The 27,031-nt window shown below is 43.9% G+C and overlaps 1 protein-coding gene across 2 annotated transcripts in view; it reads left to right on the forward strand.

Annotated features, from left to right (window-relative positions):
* LOC142583205 (coronin-2B-like) overlaps positions 1 to 27,031 on the forward strand; it is a 259,186-nt gene that overhangs the window by 226,966 nt on the left and 5,189 nt on the right. For both annotated transcript variants that reach the window (XM_075693559.1, XM_075693560.1), the window contains 2 exons: positions 6,322 to 6,539; positions 26,575 to 26,830. In XM_075693559.1, the coding sequence (XP_075549674.1) occupies positions 6,322 to 6,539; positions 26,575 to 26,830 (474 nt within the window). The remainder of the gene's footprint in view (positions 1 to 6,321; positions 6,540 to 26,574; positions 26,831 to 27,031) is intronic.

Raw genomic sequence — 27,031 nt, forward strand, 5'->3', positions numbered from 1 at the left:
AACACAAAGGCTGGAGTCATTCAGAGCAGTGTCTGGTGGGTCTACAGGGCATCTGGAGAGGCACTCGGCATCCTAATGCAAGCGGATAGATTTGTAAACGACTGTATATGAGTGTCCTTGAAGTCACAGTGCCCAATGACCAAAGCAACCAGTGGAATCTTTGAGACAACAGCCAATAGAGAACATGGTGATCAGTAATGACAGTGAAGGGCGACCATGGAGGTAAGGGCAAAATTTGGCGATGGCTCAAACAAGAGCGAGACACTCTCTCTCTCTCTGATTGAATAGCATCGCTCAGCAGATTAAAGAAGGTGGCTGGCATAAGCAATAATGCAGTCCTGACCATCGCAGCTGCGCCAATGCCGTGGCCACTTCTGTCGCTACGGATTTCCGTAGCCACAGATTCGTTGAAGTGAGCCAACACTGGTGGTGATGTTAGTCGTTCAATAGCTAGGAGCAGGTGCATGCTTGTTCAGGACCCCAGGAAAACGTCACATCTCTCTTAAGAAAGCAGGTTAGAGGCTGTGCTATTTCTGCAAGATCTTTCACGAACCGCCAAAAATAAGAGCAAAGGCCAGAAAAGGAACGGACATCCTGATAGAACAAGGTGTCAGAAAGTTAGCAGTGACCATAACTGTGGCAAGGTCAGGCCGTATACCTGTAGCATAGACAAGATGGCTAAGTACAGTGATCTGTTGGTGGCTGAAGCGGCATTTGTCAAAGTTAAATTGAAGACATGCATTGTGAGGGACATGCAGAATAGGCTGAGAGTCTGTCTAGATAACTGGAGAATGTAGGCGAGAAAATGACGATGTCATAGAGATAGCACAGACAAGTAGACCACTTGAAACCATGAAATAGGGCGTGCATCATTCATTTGAACATTGCTGTTGCATTGCACAAGCCAGATGGCATTACTTTGAACTGGTAGTGCCTATTGTGTGTTATAAAGACAGTCTTCTCCTTGTCTTTTTCATCAACAGCAAGTTGCCAGTAGCCGGACCCAAGGTCTGTAGAAGAAAAGTACTGTGCGCCATACAGATAGTTGAGGGTGTCGTCAATTCACAGCGAAGGGTACACGTCCTTCTTAGTAATCTTTTTTTAGACGTCGATAGTCGACGCAGAGCCACGAAGTGTTGCCTCATTTTTCTGACCAGCACCACAGGGGATGCCCAAGGACTCGTAGATGGTTTGATGTTTTTTGTAAGCATTTTCTCGAGTTCTGTTTGGATTACACAGCATTCAGTCACAGACACTCGGTAAGGACACCTATGGATGGGACTGGCATTCCCAGTCTCAATGCAATGATTCACAACTTTTGTCTGGCTCAGATGGGGCGAAAAGATCGCTTTAAGCAGCTAGCAAGCAACGAAAGTCATCAGACTGAACAGCCGAAAGGTCTGGGGCAATCACTGCGTCAAAACAGGCAACAAATGAAGTGCTGGTGTCAGGGCTTCCAGAAGATTGTGGTGCATCGATAGTAAGCGCCCGAGAGTCTTGCGCATCTAAAGGCGCTGTGCTGCCCAGTGTGATACTTTCGGGAAGCAACTGTGGTGTGCATCCAAAGTTCAGACTAGGGATACATGCGCGGTTTACAGAAACAGTCGCAATGTAGTGAGGGAGAGCTGCACACCTTGTTAAAAGAGCGTCAAGGGGATTTGAGGTCAGTGTGACATACATCGCGGTAACTGGCCAAAGGCGAACGAACTCGGCGACGCAGAAACGCAGTGGTGACTCAGTGGTGAGATTGGGCACAGAAGGGAGTTCCAACGGTAGAAGGCCGGAGAAGCAGTAGATGAGGACGGAATGGGCACTCGGGAAGTCAGGGCCGAGGATGACTTCATGTGGACGCTGGTGAAGAACGGTGAATAGAACTTAGGTCTGGTGGCTAGCAAAGCTCACATTCACCATGAAACACCTGGCGCAGTTATATGCGAAGTTACACCATTGGATAGAACGGACCTTTGTTGTTGGATTGCTGGACGCCATTGTAACGAGTCCAGACTGTTATTGTTGTAGCTGTTGTTGCACATAAATTATGTACCTGTTATTATGGTAATTTGCAGTACATAAATATTGTAATTCGCAGTACATATGCCATTGACGCAAGACGCACCACCGTTAGCAACAGGGACAACAGGCAATGCCACAGGCATCAGAACCTTGTGGAGATGACGAGAAAGGCGTGCACTCGTAACCAATAATTGTGCCTCTGTGTCTATGAGCACCGAAGCAGGCACGCCGTCCACTTCTGTGTCCAAAAGACTTTGTAAAGTGGCCAGGGCCAATAGAGAATTTCTGGGTCGGTTGACTAATGCAGTATCATCTCCAGGAGCTGCGTTGGTCAGTTTTCCGAAGAGGGATGGTGAGGGTCTGCGGAGAGCGACGGGCAATCGGTTAGTGAGAACGCCGGCTTGTGATACACCCTGCAACTCCACCCAAATGTTACGTGGAGATCTACAGAAATGGGAGTTTACTTACATTATGTACATACAAGGAGAACAAAAGTGGGGCAGCAACAACAAATATGGCAGACGATAGACCTCACTTCATCCTCCTCTTGTCCGCTCTACACTTCAGCATGTTCTTCTATACCCACAGGACTAATGGCTCGTAACAATGTATAGGAGGCAGATTTCTGAAATATTTCAGCGCCCTCCATTTAACTGCATTTGAAACGGACAATTTTGTCCCTGCACATGAAAGATTTTTAAGCTTAAGATGTTGAGTCTGCCATTATAGCCCCATGAAACTCATTGAGCATTGACATTTTTAACATGTCTTGCTGTTGTGTGTTTTTGGTGATTGTAGTAATGCAAAAAACGTTGAAAACACATTTTCATTCATGTTTCTTGTAGTAAAAAGAAAAGGTAAGGTTTAAAGACTATGTATATTACTATATTAACAGGTACATAATATATGCGCAACAACAGCTACAATAATAACAGTCTGGACTCGTTACAATGGTGTCCAGCAATCCAACAACAAAGGTTGGTTCTATCCAAAATTGGGGCTGTGACATGTTGTGAAATGGTGTAACTTCACATATAACTGTGCCAGGTCTTTCATTGTGCATGTTATCACAGAAATTCTGCAATATTGGAAGTAAATAAGATATTCACAGATAAGCGAAAGTGTTCTACCATATTTTCGGCAAGTGGCCAAAGAAAGTTGCGAGCCATGCAGTACTGCACACACTTCTGCTTGCGCAGTACCAGGTCAACACGATCTTTTTGGTTGATACCACACTGCTGTATAAGATAAACAAAATTCCAGCCAGTGCATACTGTAGGATTCGGGAGTTGTGGCCTCGGAGTACGGCGTCACAATGAAGGTCACTCTTTAGCCTATGCCGCCGATCCATCTCGTATCGGGTAGGTGGCCTATGCTACCGGGACGTCCCACTGAGGCTAAGCAGGCCCACGCCATCGTCCAAGCTCTCTTGATGAGGGGGGTTTCCTTCATGAAAAGTATGAGGTCGAGAGGTTGGAGAAATGGAACGGGGCAGGGGGGGGGAGGAGATATTTACATAGGAGACGCAAACTTATTTGCAGAACAAGGGATCACTGTACAGGCTGGAGCATGGAGTGCAGTACATCGTTCTCATAGCATGAGCTGCATGTAAGAGAAGACTACACCTTTCTGGGAGGGCACACACCAGAGCACACAAGCATACACTAGCTACATCAAAAATGTCTGCTTTTAACCCCTCTGTTGTTCCTAGATCCCTAGGCCAGGGAAATTCATGGTCACACCATATTCCAATCGGAGCGCTCGTTAGTCGCCTTGAGGGCGGAAGGTCACACAATCACTCCGGCACCTATGTTCATTGGACGCCATTAGAGAAATACCCTCATGCACACATGGCTCACTGTCCCAGAGAAAGAAGGGAATGCTCATAGACGGGGGTGTCATGCTTGACTCGATTTGCGCCTCTTGGCTCTTGGTATGGCCCAGCGGTGACTGTAATGAAGCGGTGCATAATGTACTTTCACTGGAGTTTTTCGGTCCCAGCATTGGGGTCGGCGACCAAGTGCCATCCATCAGCCCCGTAGCCGTCAAATGTGTTTCGCCTTGGTGTCGCCACTGGTCTGCCCAAAGTGACATATTGTGAGCCTCCCGAAGCGATTCATCGTGGTAGGTGGTTTTGACAATAAAGGCTGGAAGGTCACTTATCCCGCTAGTCGATCATAACAATGTACAAAATCTGGTTTCCATGGTCACCCAGTAAGTGGCTTGTTATACGAGTCGGCATTCAATAGGGAAAGCACTTAACGATCACATCGCTCAGCTCGGGGCAGGACAGGCCAGCTGTGCTGATGCCGGTTTCAATTTTGCAGCATTGCAGATACTACTTCAGGCCCCTGAGTACATCATTAAACCCACAGTAATGTAAATAAAGACATATTACCTTTCTGACTTGAGGCAATACTGATGGGATGAACAATGTTTCAACTAGGCAAACATTCAAAAGGTTTTTTATGCCTAGCCCTTTCAGAAAGCAGTTTTTTGTTAGATCTCTCAAGCTGTTGCCAAATGCCTGGCAGCACTCCAACTGGAAATCTGAAATCGATTTTGACTACCGATTGCTCCGCATGACAAAGAGCAGGCATTCCACTAGGCACATTCTGTTGCAGCCTTCACGTAATGCACCACACCTTGGTGAATTAGCTGCAGTGCTGATGTTGTGTGTGGCGGAAGGCACGCTAGCTCAACTGCATTCAGATCTGGTGGTTTCATGTGACCAGCACAATTTCCGAAGAGAAGAGCACATTCCTTTTTGTTTTTTTCTCTTGTAGTTTGCCGGTCGAACTGGAGCAGCCAGGCATTGAATAAATCTTTCATCATCCATGCCATTTGCTTAGCTGTCCACTCAACCAGCACATTCGTATTCCTCAAGGGGCGGAGCTACTTCAATTTTCTAACAAGCAGCAGTTTCATTTTCTCTGATCCATTCATGTTACAGCAAAACAAAACACTTATACTTGTCTTGTAGTGCTTTCCACCATGGCATTGCTGATCGGAACAGTGCACGTTCTGTTTGGCTTTCTCTTATAAAACAGACCACTTTCATCTGTATTAAAAATGTCTTTTTCGGTGCACCTGGCAAGAAGTGCTGGCAACTACTTCGTCTTCTACTCGGATAGACTGCATTCACCACAGACCTGCATAAGTACCACGCAGTGCCTTGCCTTGCTCGGCCACCCAGTGCTGAAAGTGGCAATGACTTGTTTGAGGGCCACAGCCAGCTGTTTGGCTCGCTTTCTTAATAGCAGTCCATTCACAGGAATGTCATCAGCTCACACGCCACGCAACCATGTTTTTAAGAGTGTAGACAATGTTTGGGTAGGTTGCCTTGCGGAGCCTGAAACCCTTTTCACTGATCTCGCCAGATGCCTGCTTGTCTGCAATGTCCTTGTTTTTCACAGTTGCGGTCACAGTTTGTTTGGATAGTCCCATCATTCTTGCGATGTCTGCCGCCTTCTCACCTTGCCCAACTGAACTGATAATCTTGCTTCTGTCGCAGAGAAATCCGCTTTCTCTTTCTCGAGGTTGTCTTCCTCAACACTTGCGGGCTGGCACTGCCTGCTGACGTGAACAGATAAAATGGCAGCGGCATCAGACGTCACTCGTCTTACAATGGCTTGGCTGGAGGATGGGCTTTGATGATGATGATGCCTGTAGCAATTTTCTTCGAAGCGGGAGATTAAAAGTCGTTGAATGGATGACGCTAAAAACCTTTAAAAAATAACTGAAAAGAAAATTGAAAAAAGAAAAACACATACTGCACGGGTAACTGTGCATCTGTCCTTGTTGCTGCTCACTGCATTAAGAGCACCACCAATGCCTATGGCTTTAGATAGAAACTGGCCACCGTTGCCAGCTAGAATTATTTTTTTTTTCAGACTTTGTGGTGCTCAAGCAAACATAGGCTCAGTTGTCTTCTATAACAGCATACTGGCAGAGGAAATTCCATAGTATATGCCTCATCCAGACAAGTATAACTGAAATTTTTTGTCTGTTGTAGACTATAATCGTTTGTAGCTAGGCCCATTCAAAGCAGAATCTGTTGCATGTATAATATAGGCAGTCCAAACTTAGTGAGAAGTACGGTCCGTTACATCTGGAAGTGTACTGTATGCAGATCCGTTGTAATGAACGTCGACTGCATAATACATCATTTTTGTAGATGTTATTCTTTGTTGACCCTTATATCATTCAGAGTACAAGAAACAAAAGCTTATCTTTAGACATCAGTGCACCTTTGACAATTATGTCACACCCAGGCGTATTTTGCATGTGATGTTGCTGCCTTTCCAGACTGGTGCAGGTGCCCGCACCCACAAGCCGGTGATGTACAACTCTGAACGAAACCTCGTCACGGCCGACCGAAACAACGAGCGAAAGTTCATGTTCATCTCTCAAACGAACAATGTGGACTACCGAGAGAAAGCGAACCATGCCAACAATAACAACAACAACAATAACAACCACGAAAAGAACAACCACGACTCTCCACAACACAACAACGCAGTCAAGTAAGTTGCGAACTGATGATGCTGTATTGAGCAGAGTGAGAGAAAAAAATGTCACATTTGGGTTTCTTGACTTATAAATTGGGATCGTTGGACAAGAGTCGGCACAGCCATACATTAAATTGCGGGGTTTAACGTGCAGAAGCCGCACTAACAGCTGGTTATGAGAGAGGCCAAATAGAGGCCTTCGGATTAATCTTGACTACCTCCGTTTTTTTTTAAGCGTCAGATATAACAGGTCCTTGCTCCAACTTTTCTCAAATTGATTAGGTTTTCAGAGGTAGGGTAACAAAGAATTCCCCGCACCTTATTTTGTGCCTTGTGAGCTCGTCTATGCTCCTGCATCGGAACTTGAGGGTGCACGAGATGAAGCTGATGGGAAACCACCGACGTTCGTCAGCACCCAGTGGAATATTAGATAATGTTAACTTTCCTCTCTGACCAGTGCACACAGATGGCAACTCAGCAGAAATGCTAGTGTTCTTTTAGTTTAAAGTGCACCCAAAGCACTGAATGTGGCCACCGTGGCCGGGAATCGAACCCGCGACCCTGTGTGCAGCATTACATAGCACCATAACCACTGTTTCACCATGGCAGGTCTGATAATGTCTTGTCCTGGAATCTTAAAATGGGCACTAGAGAGGAATGTTAAGTTAAGCGGTATTAGTAAATTACGCTTCTGAAACAGCACATCCACCCTTACCGTGGGAACTTGATAAGACATAAAAGTAGGGGTGTGTGAATATCAAATACATACTATTCAATTTCTCAAATATTCTATATCCTTGAAGCCCACGCAGTGTCGCATTTGTCATGGAGCCCTTTGTGCACGATGCCACCCAACCAAGCGTTTCACTTCGTTTTCGCCGCAAAAGAACCACAGAGCATGGAGGAGGAGGCATCACATGAACTTGCCGTGACCGTGCAGATTGTAGAATCTTTGACAGGTGGCATATCATGGCACGCCTTGACAACGAAACTGAGCGGACAGTACCTGCTTTTTACTGTCGGCACTGGCAATGCAAGTCACATGATACGCAGTCCTTTCTCCTCGCGCAGAGGTAGGCCTTGGGATATCCCAACTGCTATAAAGTTGGGACAGCCCTTCTGCATTTTGGAGAAAAACTGGAAGGCAGAATTTTCTATGCAATAAATTAAAGATTGCAGCAAAGTAGAGGTTCACTATTAAACGGAGAACCTCAATGGTATTCAGTACAACAGAGTCACTAAGCATTAGTTTCGGAGGAACAAAAGCACTTGATTCTATTCAACAGATTCTATTGATAAATTATTTTCCAGACCTTCACTAGAATTGAGCTGTAATCGGTGCTGACATACTAATTTGTTTTTCCCCTTAATGAGAGTAGGCCGTACTGTATGTCTTGATTTCCAAGTACCTATGTTGCTGATAGCTTGCTAGATTCTTGTTATGCAATGCTAGGAGACTTCCGAGCATGTGAAGCACCATATTTTCTTGCCCAAAATTTGCAAGCATTAAATTTTGTGAATTCTGATATTTGATTTCATATTCAGCTTTTTTTCTTGATTCGATTCGAAATCTACTTATTCAGTATTCGCACACCCCTACATAAAAGACAGGCATGAACGACAGGTTGTACTGCCACCACAAGCTTTCCACTCAAGCTTGCTGCGACGTCCTGGACTTTTGATGGTAACCTACTCTAGTCTACAGAATTCTTTATTGGTAAAGAACTGTTACAGTACAATCTAAAAGAACTGAAGACTCAACACGGCAAGTTTTGAGAGCTCCTGCTGCACCCGGTTCTTCTTCAGTCAGTACCTATCCCCTTCAGGCACCAATTAAATCTGTTCAGAGGAAAAAAACTATCTTTTTTTTCATTATCCATGATTAGTAGGCCAGAGAAAATTCAAGTGTAAAATATGATGCAAAAATTTTCATATTTGAGTATATTTTATTCACGTCCACATATGTGGACATGGCGCCTCAAAGCGGTTACACGAGTGTAAGCATCACCGTAAAAAAAATGCGTATAATACGAGGTTTTTTTCCTATTATTAGCATCCCAAATTTTCGCCTCGTACTATATGCTGATCTGAACGAAAATTTCAGTCAGAAATTTGGGCTAGAAGTTTTGGCTTCATTATTGCTGCGTGGCTATGGCTTGGTTTCGTTATTGCTGCGTGACTACAGCATCATTTCGTTATTGTTGAGTGTGCATCTGGGCAGCACACGTGCAAAGCACGCTTCGCGAAGTGCATCTTTTTTATTCTGCATTGAAGGACCAAGATGTCCAGATCACGAAAATAGCACTTGGCTGCTTTCAAGAGAAGGGTTATTTTAGCTGCACAGGACATCAGCAACAGTGCGGCTGGGAGGCAGTTTGGCGTCAACAAGGGAAGCATTCAGGGATGGCGTTGACAGAAGGAAACCCTTTTCGCATGCAGTGGAATGCGAAGAAGCTTTCGCGGCCCGAAGAGTGAGACATTCCCGGAAATCGAACTCGCCCTGACAGAGTTCGTATGCCAACAGCGAGCCGCGCATCTAGCTGTGAGCGTGGAGCTTATGCTGGCAAAAGCTAAGGGGCGTTGAGAAAAAAAAGGGCTACCGAGCTCCTCCTTCAAAGTGAGCAAGCACTGGATTTATGGCCACATGTGCTGTGCTGAATTTTCCTTACGCCGCCGAACTTCAATTTCGCAAAAGCTGCCCGAATCGTTCGAAGAGCTGCTTGTGGCTTTCCAGTGCCACGTTATTTCACTGCGCAAGTCCAAGAACTTCCAGCTAGGCCAAATCAACAATGCTGGCCAAATGCTGGTTTATCTGGACATGCCATCGCCCCTCGCCATGCACGAAAAGGGCTCTAAACAAGTTTATGTCCGGTCCACTGGCAACAAGCAAATGCGAGTTACTGTCATGTTGTCGTGCATGTTAGACGGACGCAAGCTTTTGCCCTATGTCGTCTTCAAGTGCAAGACAGTGCCTAAAGGTGAGGAGCTGCCAAAAAACGTGATCGTGAAATGCCATGAGAAAAGAAAGGCTGGATGAACGGGAATCTTGTGCTCGACTAGATAAAGTCCGTCTGGTGTAGGCGGCCCGGTGCACTGTTTTCATTCCCGTGCATCCTCTGCTGGACGCATTTTGTTGCCATTTGGCCGACTCAGTGAAGAGGCTGTTGCGCGAACCCGGCACTGAACTCGTTGTTATCCCGGGTGGAATGACGTCTCAGCTGCAGCCTTTAGATGCTTGCATGAACAAGCCGTTCAAGGACACAGTGAAGCGGTGTTACGCAGATTAGATGCACTCAGGTGAGCCTGCAGTGACGCCGACCGGGCGGCTGAAGCGGGCTTCGCCAGCCACACTTTGCAAGTGGATTGTGGACGCATGGGTCAGCATGCCAAAGGAGCTTGTGCGTTGTGCATTCAAGAACTAAAGCATCTCGAACGCGCTCGATGGCACAGAGGATGAGTACCTCTGGGAAGATATGCCTGACAAGGAACTATCCGAAGAGAGCGCAGCTGAGGAAGACAGTGATTGAAGTATGGAGTGCAATTTAAATAAATTTTTTCCTCGAGCTTTCCTAACTCGTATTGTATGCGGATAAAACTTTTTTTTTTTCCATTTCACGTCCCAAAAGTTTCACCTCGTACTATACGCGGGTTCGTAATATACACGGGTTTTTATGGTAAGTACTTTTTTTAATGTTCTAACTACTTGTTAGGCATGAATAAATGTTTCCATGTGAGAATACAAATGGTTAACAAGAAAATTCACTTGTTCAAGACTTATGAAACAGGTAAAAACAGTCCTTCTGTGAGGACAAGCAGAGAAAAATTCCGCATTTGGGACATCGAACGTGGGTCTTGGATGCGCAGCCCTCACATCTGCATCGTTGTGTGTTTGGTGTATGCATAACTTGAGGCCAATGGTTGCTACCATCGTAGCGCGTTGTGTTCGTTGGCAGCAGCTCTGCATTGTGAGGCATCTTAGCGACCACCGCTGGGCCTTCATTGCTCCGTCGGCCCCGCTTCATTGGAACTGTTTTGTTGCTTGCGGCTAAGCTATTGGCAACGTAATTCTGAAATGCGAGCAAATCTAATGTGTTCTTTTTCGGCAGTTGCTCGTTGTCCGCATCTCTAATGTACTCCAACCAGCTGTTGCAGAGTGCAAACAAAACAAAATGCGATCCCGCCCGCACCGGCCATTTCCTAGTTCTATTCCGCAGTGGGTGAAGGGACATAAAAAAATCTATCTTGTCGACACCCCCCCCCCATTTATTGTTGTACTGAACAATGACCGAGCTAAGGGCATTCTATGTCAATGTGCGATTTTGATGCTTCGCTGCACCTTCGCACTGTGCCTGCTTAGCCTATGCGCACAGCGGTTGACGCCAGTTTACAATACCGTTGTCATGCCAATGGACAAGAACAATGTCCCCATTTTCGGAAATCTCCTGGTCAGAGCTTCCCCTTCCTTCCTCCTTTAGTTCCGTCTCAGTTTTCATTGAGCAGCCTTGCAACCGATTTGCCCTTATTGTTCCACTTGCCAAAATTCCCATCTCCTTCAGCTCAAGAAAGAGCTTCACGGAAGTGAAGTAATTGTCCATGAAGAGTTCTAGATTCCTTTCTTTAGGCAAGTTCTCAACCAGCCACATCACTATAGTGCCACCAAGTCCAAGATGCGAATGTTCAGTGCTGACACCTGTGCCCTTCCCCTGATAAAATTCAACGTTGTGGGCTAGGCTGTCATAGCTACATCGCACAAACACCTTCACGCCTTCTCAATTCAGTTTCCCTTTAACGAATTGTTTTGCAGGAATCCATGCAGCGAATACAATTATTTGCTCATCAACGCTGCAGTGCTCCAAAGGCTCCAACTCCAGACATCACTGCCTGAATGTTCCGAGAAGGGGTCGTACCTTCCAGAACTTGTCACGGTCGTAGACATCCATTGGTGCATTCGAGTCAGTAGTGTGGAGCGTGGCCCTGGGTTTGAAAAATCGCTTTGCGCTCATAGAGTCAGCTTTGTAGGGATGCGTGTTGCTTTTTCCCAGTATATCCGGCCTCGTGGAAATTTCAACACTCCCATAACCATCAAAATTCCTAGAAACACCTTGATTTCTTCAGCTGATGTTCCCAACTCCACTCCATTGCTTGGGAGACAATAACATATTTGCAAATCTCGCAAAATCTTCAATGAGAGTCAGTGTGATATGCCGAGAAAAGTACACCATCGGCTCTTGTGACGCTGACCTTCCTGCTTGAAGGTTATAGTTGCAGTTTGTGTTGGTTGGAGCAGACATCCTCTTCACCCACTTTACTGAGAACTTGGTGCTTGAGGTCTTGTATTTGCGATCTTTGCTGGCAGCCAACGAAGTGCTGCTACCATCGCCGAAGGTGTGGAGCTGCCAGCATTTGGGTCCTGGAAAAAAACATTAGAGAGTTAGTCAATCAATACACAACCTGACTCACTTCATCTTACCGTGTTTTCATCTCATAAGAAGCAAACAAACACTGACACCAAGGGCAACATAGGCGAAATTACTTGTGCTTAATAAGTGAAATAAAGTAACGATAAATTAATGGAAATGGAAGTGGATGAAAAGACAACTTGCCACAGGTGGGGAACAATCCACTTTCATCCACTTTAATATCCATTAATTCATCATTTCTTTATTTCATTTATTAAGCACACGTAATTTCCCCTATGTTGTCCTTGGTGTCAGTGTTTTTTTGCTTCTTATGATATGACTAATGAAAATTGGGCCCCTCGGTAACCCCCTTTCTTCTCATGTTTTCATCTTGCCATTCTTCTGTTTCATAATCGGAGAAGTCTGCGTCGGAGACATCACCATTGGCAATTTTCGTGAACAGCACTTCAGCGCTCGAATCATCCAATATTCTCCTTGTGGATGCATGGTTCTAAATACCTGGACGTAACCAGCCAGTTTCATACTGCTCTTGTCCAAAAAAACGCAGCCTTGAGGATAAAATGCGCCACTTTATATTTTCGGCATTAGGGCGCCACATCTTCAATCGTGGACACGAAGCTCTGAATGTCCACTGAAGCACTTCTTCTTTGTCTAAGGTAGTGAAATCTTGTTTAACACTTCTGCATTACCTTATGCACACATTCCAAATAATAAAATGCCTTATTCACTGCCATTTGAAAAGAGAGCACGCAAAGGTAAGAGCTACTTACTCGTCCCGCCGTGAAATGTTGCGACATCCATCTTTGCTTGCTGCTTACGAACAGATTTCAGTGTATTTACAAAGGTTGGCACTACAAGCTTGACAGGGAGGGTCCAAATGTTAAGGGCGCGAAATTCAAATGTGGATGATATTCGCTTTGTTTGCCTGGATACGATAATATTTAGTTCACATCCACATACGTGGACGCAGTGCCCGAAGGGGTTATTTAACCTCGGTGCTTCTTTCTGTACTTTAATGTCAGTATTTATTTAACGAAAGTCATTGCTAATGCAAAATTTTGTGTCCAAAGACGTCAGTATCTGCATGCAACCATTTGAACGCAGCCCCATTCCCTAAAAAGAAAGGTTTAACAGCAAAGGTCGAGCATAATTTCCATGTCGCAGTGTCACTGCCAAAATGTCTATCAAGTTTGCTAAGGTGAAAGCATGGAGATGTTAAAACATTTCTGAACAGTACACAAGACTTCAGCAAAAGCTGATGCACAAATCCTCTAAGAATTTTTATGCAATGCATTTTCTGGCTCATCCCAGGCACCTTGTGGTGAATAGGTAGGCATGTTTCTGTCTCACTTCATTTTGAGCCTCTTAAATAAAAAAAGTGTTCAAGTGACAATTGATGGGATTGGACCTTGGCTCCTCAGCACAACAGCCCGATGTTCTAAGCATTAGGCCACGATGGCATGCATAGTTGTCTCGTGCCAATGTGAGCTAGCTCTTCAGCCATATGCATATGCCAGTTTCCATTCAGTTGACTGAGGAATGAAATGTGTGAGTGATGGTCAATCTTACCACTGTCTTCCGCATGCGTCGTGTTGCATTTTGTCACTAACTTTCATTCATTCATTCATTCATTCATTCAGAATTTATTTAAGACAACGAAAAGGTTGTCCAGGGTGACGTGGCAAAAGGCATACTTTGCCTGACGAGGCCACGCCACCCGGATGACAGGCGGCACCACAGGCTACAAAAATCAAGAAAGAGCATTACATAATAGAACACACATTCAATATTTTTTACACAATACATAAGACATCCTTACAAAACACAGGCTTTCGGCGGAAAAACAAAACAGCATACTTCAAAACAAAATTCAACCATAGCAGTATTTACAAAACACACTAGTGATAGGTATACGTTCAGTTTTCACCTTTAAGGTTCATTTATGAGCATTGCTTTAATTAACATTTTGTATTTACGTATAGAGGGAGTGTTGCGTACAGTATCCAGAATAATAGGGTATTGATTAATTAAGTCAGGAATTTGCCATCCTAACCTCTGAAAACCGTAATTAGTGCGTACACGAGGTGTTTCCATACATTGTTTCCTAAGTTCGTATGTGCTAAGTTTAGTGTGATAGGTGGTTTCGAAGGTTATTTTGTCTAGTTTGTACTGGCGTAATATTTCCAGACATAATTTGTATGTGTGCAGTTTACTTATTTCTAGTATTCCATAAGACCTAAACAAGGGCCAGCAGCTGCGCAATAACTGTATTTTCCCAATAGCTCGTAACGCCCGCTTTTGAATTGCAAAGACGGAATCTCGATTTGTTTGTGTCGTCGTTAACCATACAAGGGAACAGTAGCTTAAACGGGAATGTATTAATGAATAGTATATTTGCCGCTTTATGGACGCCGGGAGATATCTCAATTTGTTTAAAATGCCAACCGCCCGACAAAGATCACTTCGAAGCTGATCAACATGCGAATTCCAAGAGAGATTTTCTTGAAACAGAACACCTAGAAAACGAATTTGCGAGCACTGTTTCAACTGAGTGTTTTCAAAGTTTAAGTTTAGGTTGTCAGGAGCTTTTACACCTTTTGCTCTGAAGAGAATGTATTTGGTCTTACTAGCATTTAATTGCATCTTGTTTAGTTTTAACCATGTACTCAAGCCGGTCAACCAATAGTTAGCCTTTCTTTCGAGCGCGTAGGGGTCAATACCTGAGAAAAAGACATTAGTGTCATCAGCGTACAACACTAGGTTTTCGCTGCCTGGTATATTCACAATATCATTCAGGTATAAAATAAAGAGTACAGGTCCGAGAATAGATCCCTGAGGCACACCATATTTTATTGTTTTTACGTGTGAGGCTGCAGCATTTATGACAGTAAATTGCTCTCTTGACGTTAAATAGCTCTCAATTAAGGTCAACGACACGCCACGGAATCCGTAAAGTGGAAGCTTTCTTATTAGAACATCGTGCTGAACACAGTCGAATGCCTTTCTGAAGTCGAGGAAAATTCCCAGGGTGTGTGCCTTTTCTTCAATATTGTTTAGAATTTTTTCCTTTATCCCAAGGAGTGCGGTTTCGGCTGATCTATCTTTCCTAAAGCCAAATTGCTCATCGGCTATAATATTTTGCGCGGTGAGAAAACGGACGAATCTTTTGTTTATAACCTGTTCGGCTACCTTTGCAAATACTGGTAGTACTGATATAGGCCTATAATTTGTTAGTTCGTTCGCTGGGCCACCCTTGTGCACAACAGTCACTTTGGCCAGTTTCATTTTCTGCGGAAAAACGCCTGTAGATAAAATAATGTTGCAAATGTGAGAGAGCGGACAACTGATTATTTCACCTACAGCCTTTAGAGGTTTCGGTTTAATTTCATCTGCTCCTGGAGCACAGCCATTTTTTAGTGTCAGAATAATATCTAGCACTTCACGTTCGTCAGTGGGTGCTAAAAACAATGTGTTTGCGGCGTTTGATGCAATGAACTGCTCGCACGGTGAATCAACTGAATTCCCATCGCATGATCCGACTGCAATGAAATGGTCATTAAATAAATTTGCGACTTCGTTGTCAGTCATAGCATCGTTTTGATATGGGACCTTTTTGTGCTGGAAATTTTTCGAGAGTACCTCCCTCACGGTTTGCCACATTAGCCGTGAGTTACCCGTAATGTCTGCAAACTTTGTTATGTAGTATTCAAATCTTGATTTTCTAATATCTGCATTTAATTTGTTTCGAACTTTTTTAAACATTGTAAAGTCATTTTCATGCTTGGTATTCAGGAATTTTTCAAACAGCCTGTTTTTTTGTTTGATTCTCATATGCAGTTCATGAGTGATCCAAGGCTTCCTTATCTTTTTTCGTTTTACCCATGGCTCGAGGGGAAAACACTTCTCGTATGCAGCCATAAAGCAGGAAAGAAAAGCCTCGTACGCTTTATTTGCATCTGTTTCCATTAAAATGGAGTCCCACCTTTGATTTGAGAGAAGATATTTGAATTTGCTGATATTTTTTTCAGAGTAATGGCGGATAAAAACTGGTTGCTTATTTGAATTAGGCCTTTTGTGAGGTAAAATGCAGTAGATTGGCAAATGGTCACTTAAATCGCACTTCAATACACCCGATTTGACAACGTCAGGCGGAAAGCTTGTAATGCAAAGGTCTAAAATACTTTGAGAGGTAGGAGTAATCCTAGTTGGCATATCTATTAAGTTACAGCACGCGTATGACACAAACAGCTCTTGTAGGCGCGAATAGCCGGAGGTATCTGATAAAACATTGAGATTAAAATCGCCAACAAAAGCACACTGTAGTTTTAACTCAAGACTTAGTTCAAACAGTTCTTCCATACAGTTCAAGAAATGGTTCAAGGATCCAGATGGCGGGCGATAAAACACTCCTAGCAGGATGTCATAAAGTTGTACAACGACACATTCAATGTTTTCATTTATAATATTATATTCTGTGAGTGCATTGTACTTGAAGTGTGAGCGAATATACATCGCACTACCACCACCACGTTTGAAAGCGCGACATACAGATATGCAGTCGTAACCATCAAGAAAAGCACACTCATCATCAGAGGAAAACCACGTTTCAGTGAAACAAAGAATGTCAAAAGAATAGTTAAGGTCATTTAGGAATAGGTCTACCTCATCAAGTTTAGTTTTTAAGCTCCTAGCGTTAAGATGAAACAAAGAAAGTGTGTCTTTTTTTAAGAAAGCAGGTTCACAAGGAAGGTCAAAACATGAGTGCATCATCTTGCACTAAAGAACACAAAGAACGCCCACATCGTGGGTGCTACAAGAGCACGTTACTGCAAGTTGATAAAATCTTGCTCACTGCGAATGACGAAAGCGGGGTCGCCGGTCTGCTTCCGCAGCAGAATTTTTCCGTTAGCATGCCAAACGTATGCGTAGCCATTCTTTTTTGCCCATTCTTTTGTCGAGGTTAGCAATGTGCGGGAGAGCCGCGTGATATTTTCGCAGATAAACAAGCTTTTCTCTTTTTGCAGCAAATGTCTGTTTGCCAGCCAAGTGTCACGGTCCTCTTGCCTCAAAAAGCGAGTGATAATAGCTGGCGTTTTGTCGGCCTTCGCTGGCAGCCTATGCACGGCAGCTATATCCTTCCTTGTTACATGCGGTACATTCAGTTTGGTAGCCACTTCGTTTATCTTTTCTAGTAGGTCCTCATCGACGGACTCAGAGACGCCATGTATTTCAAGATTTAAGCGGCGACTTCGCCACTCTAAGCTTTCGACTTCACGCTTTAGGTGAGCAATTTCATTTGCCGAGTCCGCCTTCTCAAGTTTGTCCACACGCTGGCAAAGTTCTTTGGTGTTTTTTTCTTGATCAGTCAGCCGGTTTTGAAATTCGTCAAACTTATCTGAGATAAGCTGCACTGAGGCTTCTAATTCATTAATTCTTTTGGGCAAGGTTTGGAGAGCGTCAAGTTTAGCCTCAATTTTGAGCAAACGTGTTAACACTTCCTTTTCTGCACTAAGCTTCTCACTTCCATCTTCCACAGTGTGGCCATGTTTGCATGTATTGCACTTCCAGTTTTTTTTCACACGTTTTGTTTGCCACACCTCTTCGGTTATACCAGAACAGTCGCCAAAATGAAAACTAAACTTAAATTCACAGCAGCTGGCAGAGGGCACATTTTCAGGCACAAGCGAGCGGCATGTACAACATCTCGACATGTCGTGCGGTGCAAAGGCAAATACACTTCAGGAAAACAATGTACTCGTGGCAGCAGCGGCAGGGTCGGCAACAAAAAAGAGTCTAATCCTTATTAGTAAAGACGACCAACCTGTAAATATACAGAGGAGATTTCACTTGTCGTGCGTGCCGGTGGCTGCCGCTGCTGCCAAATGCGGGGAGACGCCCCTTCGGTCCTTGCTTGTTCGTCAGTTGTCGCTGGCGTCGGTGATGCAGGTGGCGATTTGCCTTCCCCAGAACTGTCTCGCTTCCACAGCGAGACAGTTCTGGGGAAGGCAAAAAAAGTGAGAGAACGCCTGTTTTTGTTGTTGTTCTATCATTCTTCGTGGCAGCTAGCGCTTTCAGATACTGGATTAGACTGCACTGCCTTAGGGATCAGCCTAAGTTATAAGGATGCATGTTGTAAGGCTCTTTTTTTCCAGAGTACAAAAATTCAGTCGTCATCCCTTTGCTGTCAACATGATCTTGCTGCTGTCATGACGCACATGCTTGCCTCATACGCACAAATTGCTTGACATATGCAAAGATGTTCGTCTATCCAGCAATGCCTTGCATGACCCCAAATCATGCTGGATTGCTAGTGGCTTGCAAAATGCTTCACATAGCATTGCTTCCCACAGTGAGTGGGACCTGTGTAAACTTTTTTCTCATTATAGCTGTTCTTCTTAAGCGAGTCACTCCAGCAATTTGCGTGTTGTATATTACTAGCAGCATGACTGGGATTTGTAGCAATGATACTGTAGGAATGATACCATGTGCTGGTACCGGCCACTGTACCAGCACATGTTGCGAGGCAGACTTGGCAATCGGTAGCAATTGCTGCTGAGGTGTCAGGGTCATGGCTTGGTTGCGACGTTGGTCTGCTTTGAGTGAGCTTAGCTCATTGGCCAGCTGTAGTGCACTAGCATCGAGAACACAGAGCGATGGGTCACTGTGATGCCGAATAGAGAAGACGCACGTGGTCTCTCGATGGCAGAGATTGCGGGCGCACCGATGTCCATGATCTTGTCGGCCACTTGTGCAAATGAGTCGAGTGATTTGGAGGAGGACACACTCAATATCACGCGCACCTGCTGCAGCAGTCATTGCAGCAAGAGCTCGTGAAGTATCGATGTGTCCAATGAAACGCTGCAGCCTCCGATTTGACGCATCATGCGACGCAGGAGATCCACGAGTTTGCAGTCACAGAGTTCCTCCACGGTGAGCAGCTGCTGCAACCAAAACTGTTCCGACTCGATTGTGCCATGTACGAGTTCCATCTAAGATGGTAGTACGGGTTTTCAGTAGGCGGAGAGTGCAGAATATCCCTGACGATGGAAATAGCAGTATATGGTAGTGCTCCGATGACGTGATCCTATTTTGATGTTTGTGACGTCAGCTGAAAAGCAGCTCGACACTGGGAAACCATAGTTCCCTGTCCGACTGCCTGAACTCTTGTAGCTTAAGAGCAGCAACAACAGGGTTGGGTACCGTGAGGTTCAGCGTCGCGGCATTGTTGGGGTTGGTCCTGCTGGAGTGGGTAGGACTCAAGGCTTGATCAAGTTGCCACTGTCAAGAAAGTCTGTTAACGTATGATGCGAGCATAGCGAAGAACGAGGATGTGGGGCATTGCCGTCCAGTGTCTGGGTGTCGCCACTTGTGGGTTGCTTGCCTTGGAACGGTGTGTGCTGTGAAGCGTCGAAGGTCACCAATTGTGGAAAGGTGTAAGATTATCTATTTCCCAAATCTTTACTTTACTTGCTGTTCAAATTTGGGCAACCATGAGACCCAGTGCACTGATGTCAAAATGCCCCTGGATGTTCTCCTTGCATGCTACCTGGCTCGAGTGCAGGGCTCAAGCAGATACACAACTTCATATTACTCAGTCTGCCGGTGCCGGGTCACCACAATGCCTTGATTTAGTCGAGTTGGTTTGTCTTCCTTACAGCATTCTAAGAGCACTAGAAAAGCAATAAAGCTGACAGCACCGGCATTAAACCTTTAATTAGCATTTATTGTGGACTGGCTATATTTATACACTCTGCCCATCAAGCACACAAAACATTGCAAAATTTAGGTGCATGTTTCTACTAATACCTCATAAGGTATGCAACATTTTGTGTGCTTCATATATATCCACGAGTTCTCACTTAGTTTTAACACTCATGGATAGACCTTAGCACATAGATTATGTAAACTTAAACTGCGGCCATGATAATTATTTCTTTATCTGAAAATTTCCAACTGGAGTCATTTGTTTGTACAGTTGAATTCCCGTAATGGATCTTATAATACCATTGTAACGCATACAGACAAGGACAAGAGAAGGCACATCAAAGACAGATATAGCACTAGCACAGAACAATGTTTTATTTTTGGGTACCCATGTGTTACAATACCCTCTACTTCGCACTCTGCCTACAGTTATTAAACGAAAAGAAAAAAAGAACAACAGTAGATTTAACAGCCACCACTTGCAGGATGAAGGGAATGCTGACACTTCAATAATTTCTGCTAATGCGCAAGTATTGTAATTATTTGACAATGCAATAGATAGTTCGCTAACTCGTGCGCCACCATCCCCGATGATCCAGTCTGCTTCCATAATCAGACGAGTTAACCTGCACCCGTTTCTGCCTAGAATGACCATATTTTCAAAATGGGGACTGCAGCTACATTTTAAACAATGAAGAGAAAGAAACTGCCTGGAGTTGTTTTTTATTTATTTGCATTTTTCCCCACTTTGTTATGGTGTTCATGCATTCTGTCTTTCAGACATCTGCCTGTCTGAACTATGTAGATTTTTACGCTAATGCATGTCTTTGCTAATGTACCAGGCAGTGGGTGTAGGTAATTCATGGCACCCAGAAACACAATATTTAGTTGGAAGTTAGCACTGTGTCTGCGTATTTCATTATTTTATTTATCTAAACAATACTGCAGACCCAAATGGGCGCCCAAGCAGGAGGGGCAGAATACATATACACGTACATACACACATACACCCATGAAAAAGAAATAGAAAAGCAATGCAACATATGTAATGATCAGAAGAAAATGAAAGCGACGACTAAATAAGATTAACAGAAGGTACACTGAAGGAATACAACTTGACAAACATTAGAACAGTGTCACACACATATATGAGCGCTTGTAACCATTATCGCAAGAGGGAAAAAAAGAAAACTAGTACCAGAAGTTGGAACAAGCGACCATTGCAAAATACTGAAAATAATAGAATAAGGAAGATGTGGAATGTATCAAACAAAATTCATGTGTAAAAAAAAGAAAAAGGAAACAGAAACAAGCTTTGCCGACATAGCAATACTGTTAACATTAAAGACACATGAGTTCAATAGAGTCTGTGTTTATCAATTGTGATAATGGCAGGCTGTTCCAATCTGTTACAGTGCGCAGGAAGAAGGAAGACTTAAAGAACTTAGTTCAGGTTTTATAAGGTGTTAAGGAATCAGCATGACGACGCCGTGTTCGACGCGCTGTAAGTGGTTTAACATAAGTCTGTGGCTGGAGGGACAAACAGTTGTTTTTAAGCAAGAAAAAAAATTTCAGTCGTTGTATTTTCCTACGTAGCTGTAGCGCTTGAATATTATGTTGATTCATTAGGCTAGCAGGAGAGTCACTCAATCCATATTTAGAAAAAATGAACCTGACAGCTTTATATTGGACCATCCCTAAAGTGTTAATGTTAATTTTGTTATAGGGATCCCACACAATGCACGCATATTCTAGTTTCGGTCGGATGAGTGAAGTGTAAGCCAGTTATCTAGTACCAGAGGGAGCGCGCTTTAGTTTGTGCCTGAGGAGACAAAGCTTCCTGAAAGACGAGTTACATAAGCTAGAAATGTGGCCATTCCAGCTGAGGTCACTGGTTATTGTGATTTCAAGATATTTATACTGGTTGACCTTGGTCAGCGGTTCAGAGCCGAGGTTATAGACAAACAACATTTTCTTTTTGTTATGGACATGCAAACAGTATTTCCTCTGTTCAATTCCATGCCCCACCGACTGCACCAGGAAAGAATGTTTTGAAGGCCAGAGTTAAGCAGTAATTGATCTTCGTGGCAAGTAACCTCGTTAAACGACACACAATCGTCAGCAAATAGTCTAACTTGAACAGGATGAGAAATTTCATTAGTGATGTCGTTTATGTATATTAGAAATAGTAAAGGTCTTAGCACGCTACCTTGAGGTACTCCAGAGGTTACTGAAAGTTCGTTAGAAGAGTAATATCAATTGAAACAAGCTGCTTGCAATTAGACAGATAAGCTGCCACCCAGTTAATAATATAGGCTGGAAGGTCTATCGACTAACTTTTCTATAAGCTTATTGTGAGGAACAAGGTCAAACGCTTTCTTAAAGTCCAAAAATATTGCATAAATTTGGCTTGACTTGTCAAGAGCACTTGCAAAGTTGTGAATAATTGTGGTTAAATGTGTTACAGTAAAGAAACCCTTCCGGAAACCATGCTGATGAGGAGACAGTATGTTGTCACTTAGGAATTTGGTTATTTCATTAGCTATAATATGTTCGATCAACTTGCAACATGGTGAAGTTAATTATATCGGATGATAACTAGTTACTAGGGTTTTCTCGCCTTTTTTCGGTATGAGAATGACACGTGCAGTTAGCCAGTCTGTAGGAAGATTAGCCGAAGATAACAAGGAATGAAAGATAACAACAAGAAAAGGGGATAACGCTTCAGCATACCTGCACAGAAAAGTGCTCGGTATGTTGTCTGGTCCTGAAGATGATTTAGCTTTGAGGTTCAGCAACATTGACACTACACCTGGTTGCGAAACAATATCAGAGGTTGAGTTACATGGCATGCGGTTAAGGTTTATACCATCATCGAAACTTGAAAGACACTCTGAAAATAATTATTGAAGTGCTCCGCTATACGTTGTTTTTCAACAGCGACATGCCCCTCGTGAACAATTTGGTCAATTGACTTGGTTTTTGCGCTTAGAAAAGCCCAAAATTTTTGTGGTGCCGTTTGAATGAAATTTGGCAATGTATGATGAAAATACCAGTGCTTAACTTGGCATACTTGTTGGTTTAGTTTATTTTGGATTTCGTGAATTTAAACACGTGATGCACATTGTCGTCATAAGCGCTTAACTTTTCTGTTAAGGTGCAAGATCTCTCTCGTCATCCAGGGAGTCTTGGAAGTTTTTTTTAGTTTTATTGGGAATAAAGTTGCTAAGGCAGTGAGTGATAATTTCTTTAAATTTATCCCAAAGCACAGTAGCATTGTTACCGTGAAAGTTATCATGGCATTGTTCAAGATAACCCAAGACACTTTTGTCTCTGGCATGAGCAAAATCTTTAACAGTGGTTGTTTTAAATTTTTTGGTGTTAAGCACTTCCAAAGAACAAGAAAAACGTACCAGACTATGATCGGAAATTCCAGGTTCAACCAAAACAAAAATGTTTTCTAATGAATGACTTACAAAAACAAGGTCAAGTATGGTTGCTGACGTACCATAGGTGCGCGTTGGCTGTTTTACAACCTCTCGTAGATTGTGAGACAGAATGATGCCATGCAAGTAGCCTAAGTGTGAATTAATCCTGGTGCAGAGAAACCAGTTCTCCCAATCAGCACCTGGTAAGTTAAAGTCGCCTACAAGTAGTACAAGTAGTAGTAACCACGTGTTCAAAAAGATCACGAAAGAATTCTGGGGGCGAGTCAGGTGTTCGATAAACTGTAAATAGCAAAAATGATTTATCCCAGCAAGTAAGCTTTATTGTAATAGATTCCCAGTTATCGGCCTGACATAACAGAGTAGCGGTTATAGTTTCTTTTACCAAAACTGCTACCCCGCCCTCTCTAGTACACCTGTCATGGCGATGCGTTCAATAAAATGGAGGAAATACAACAGCATCTTCAATATTGTCATGCAACCATGTTTCTGTTATCAAAACTACATGGGGATTGCAACACATGATAGTTGCCTCAAGGCTTTCCGATTTATTAACAACACTGCGGGCATTTATCTTTGAAATTCCCAGTTCTTTAGCACCAGGGGAAGTGTCAGTAGAGGCAAGTCATTTTTCAGAGTACTTTCATAGCCGTCAGTTTTTATCCTCAAGTTCTTACTGTCATCCCATGTGAATAGCTCACTGTTAACATGCATCTTATCATTAATTAAGCAAACTTTCTTGCCTTGTTCTTTTTTTCTTTTAGCACTATATCCCACAAGAGTTTTCGTTACCTTAGTATGCTGCGCGAGTAATCGTTTTGAATCGATATTTGACTAGCCTTTAATTTGTACGCACCTTTTAAGACAAGCTGTTTTTCGGTAAAATCCTTGAAGTAAATGATGACTGGTCTCTTGTTACCTTTGTTACCAAGACGCTGAATTCTGTCGACAGATTTGCAGAAAACACCTCGTCAAGAACTTTATTTTTAAGAGTAGGTTCAGTTTCACAGGCATCCTCCGGAATGCCAAAGATTCCAGATCAGTCAGCTTCACCTCCAGTGACCTTACTGTATGCTCAAGGTCACCTACACGCGAGGCTTGTTTTTCTAATTCAACGAATCTGGCTCCCCAATCAGCTATAATGTTTTCCACCTTATTCTGTTGCTGCCTGAGCGCAGTCACGTCCGCTGCCAACTTGTTCTGACCCGACAGCAACTCTTTCAGCATGGATTCGATAGAGGCTTCACTACCGTCAGTGGGGCCGGGATTTAGCTCGATGTCACCGCACATCAGCCGCAAGCATACACAGTACACGTCATGGACAATAGAAGCACACCATAGGGGGCACGGCAAGACCAAAAGACCGTGACAGTCACTTCTAATCATGCTATAGCAATTACTAACCTGCAGGAGGTAGCAGAACGGTTTAAGCCACATGCTCGTCGATGATCCCCCATGCCCACTGAAAGTGCAGGTCTGGAGCTGTTCCCTTATAAACCGATGCGTCGATGTCATGTGAAGAATAGGTGGTGCCTCGAGTGAAACGTAACAAAACAGTGAAGGATTGGCGTCATGAAAGCAGTGACGAGGCATTGGTGTTGTAGTTGTGGTCCAAGTGCACGTGGCAAAGTTTGGTAGATAAGGATGGTCGATCGCATTCCTTGAAGACTGTTCAGGCTGTGGCAGTTACGGTATCGTTGATCCAGCCAGGCCATGAGCAAGCACCTGCACGTGGTAGCAGAACGGTTTAAGCCACATGCTCGCCGATGGTCCGCAGTGTTTTTCATTTCATTAGTCATCTTCTCTCATAAGCCCACGCTTGTACGTATCTTAAGTACTTTCCGAGTATTTTTTGGAGATACCATAAGAGAGGAGTACTTTCCATGCAATTTAAATACATTTCAGACCATCTTGTACTCATTATTTCTTATACTTAGAAGGCTAATCCAATGCCTTTAACAAGAGAGCACAAGGCCAACCCATCTGGCCACTACAGGCACAACTCCTTTGTTCAACACCAGCAGGCTGTAAGGCTGCGTACACACAAACTTGCTCCACAAGTTACGGGGTTAAGCTACCCCATAGTATCATGCTCCCCATTTCTCTGAACTGCCACCTAGTTTTTCCAAATGCTGTCCCCTTCGTAGTGCATGTGTAAAAATCTGCTGCTACAGAAGTCCTTGCCTGGTGGTGGGCATGAACTCCTCTTACCTAGCATGGTTTCCAGGCAACTCTTCACAACAAGGGAGCGCTTGTTCCCTCAAGGGGAGCAGATTGTTGTTGAAGTTTTGCCAATAGATCTAAACAGCGACACGGCAGCATTAGCCGAGCATAGCTCACAGGCAGTCCTGAGCAGATTGCTGCAATTTTGCCACCAAAGATGGAACATGGGGCAAGGACGTTTACCGACTGTGTGTTGCAGAGGGCATTCCCAGTTCTAAATGAAACGTCACATTGGCAGCAATATAGTGCAGTGCCTAGCTGTGGCTGCAGAATGTGGGACACTGAGAGAGTGTCGCGGTAAGAAGGGAAGAAAACAATTAGTTTTATTTTGAATTTGTGCAAGGATGGTGGTGAGCGTATAGGCACGACGTGGTGGGATTGTCACCTAGCGATGTTAAAACTGGCTGAAGCTATCATGGGATGATTGTTAAGCTGTAACTGCCAAAAGTTTTTTGTGCAACAGCTTCCCTTTTTTAATCTTCAAACCTGGCTGTACGGGGCAGTAGTCATCTCAGATTGTACAACTGTGAGGTGTCATACTTCACAGTAGTCTGGGTTTCACCAACAGTTATGGGTGTCGCAGGAATATGTACCCACAAGCACAGGGTGACTAAAGTTCGAACCTCTGACTACCAGATTTCGCTGGGTTTAGTGCAAAGACGAGACAGAGTTCAGAATCAGCAAACAAACTTTAATACAAGGCATGAGGCACCTGTGGGAGACAATGATGGAGTTTCAGCTGCTCATGTGTTGTCTGCATACCAGTGTAAAAATTAGTTTTAAAAAGTCACAGTTCTATAGAAGTATCCTGTGCTTCATGAACTCTTCCTGCGACATAATTTCACTGTCCTGTCAAGCACATCTGTGAAGGACCTTTTCTGCATAAGGAGTCATGTAGCTTTTATTTTAAAAGAAGAAGCAATCCAGCTTTTTTGCTCACGCGCATTCTTTAGGGCTTGTTAGTGAACAGAAAAACAGTCATAGATGTTACACGAGTGCATTAAATTGTCCCTCTTGTTTACAATGAGTGGTGGTGAACAAAACATTGTGTTAAACATGGTATGGTGGGAACCACGAAAATAAAGTAGGTTGTTCCTGTAAAATAATCATTAATTAATGGATGCTTGTCAAATGCTTCAAATCGGCCACATTTTTTCTGCAAAGGTTGACAAAGTTAACCTATGTTCTATGCAGTTGTGTTTAGCTGTTCCTTCTAGCAGTGGACAGTAGTGTACAACCATTCTCTCACCCACGCAGTGGGAACTCTGGCCAGCACCCGCATGGGACAGTGATAAGCGGTGGTGGGCCATCCCCACTGAAGCGGCCCCAGGGTCAGCACTTCGGCTGGCGTCACGTGAGCGCGCCACGGCCGCAGCCGGAGCCACATCAGCCCGTCTGCGACGTGGTCTCGAGCCACACCCTGCCGGTGGCCACATTCGTCACCATCCAGGACCACGACAGCAGCTCCAGCGAGCCCGAGTTCGACGGCGAAGTGCCCCAGTCGGAGGAGGAGGTCAGTAGACGGTGAAACGACTGCTGGTGCTCATTGGTGGCAATCAATCATGCCAGACCAATAGCATTGGAGTTTGGAACCTACATGCTCAATCGATCACTTCCATAGATTGCATTTTTATTGTGCTTGTTGATCCTGCAAGCTTTCTTGTACACAATATGTAACCACTTAAGAAACATTGATGCAACACTTCCAGAGAGT

Source organism: Dermacentor variabilis, chromosome 5 (genome assembly GCF_050947875.1).
Source record: "Dermacentor variabilis isolate Ectoservices chromosome 5, ASM5094787v1, whole genome shotgun sequence".
NCBI lineage: Eukaryota > Metazoa > Arthropoda > Arachnida > Ixodida > Ixodidae > Dermacentor > Dermacentor variabilis.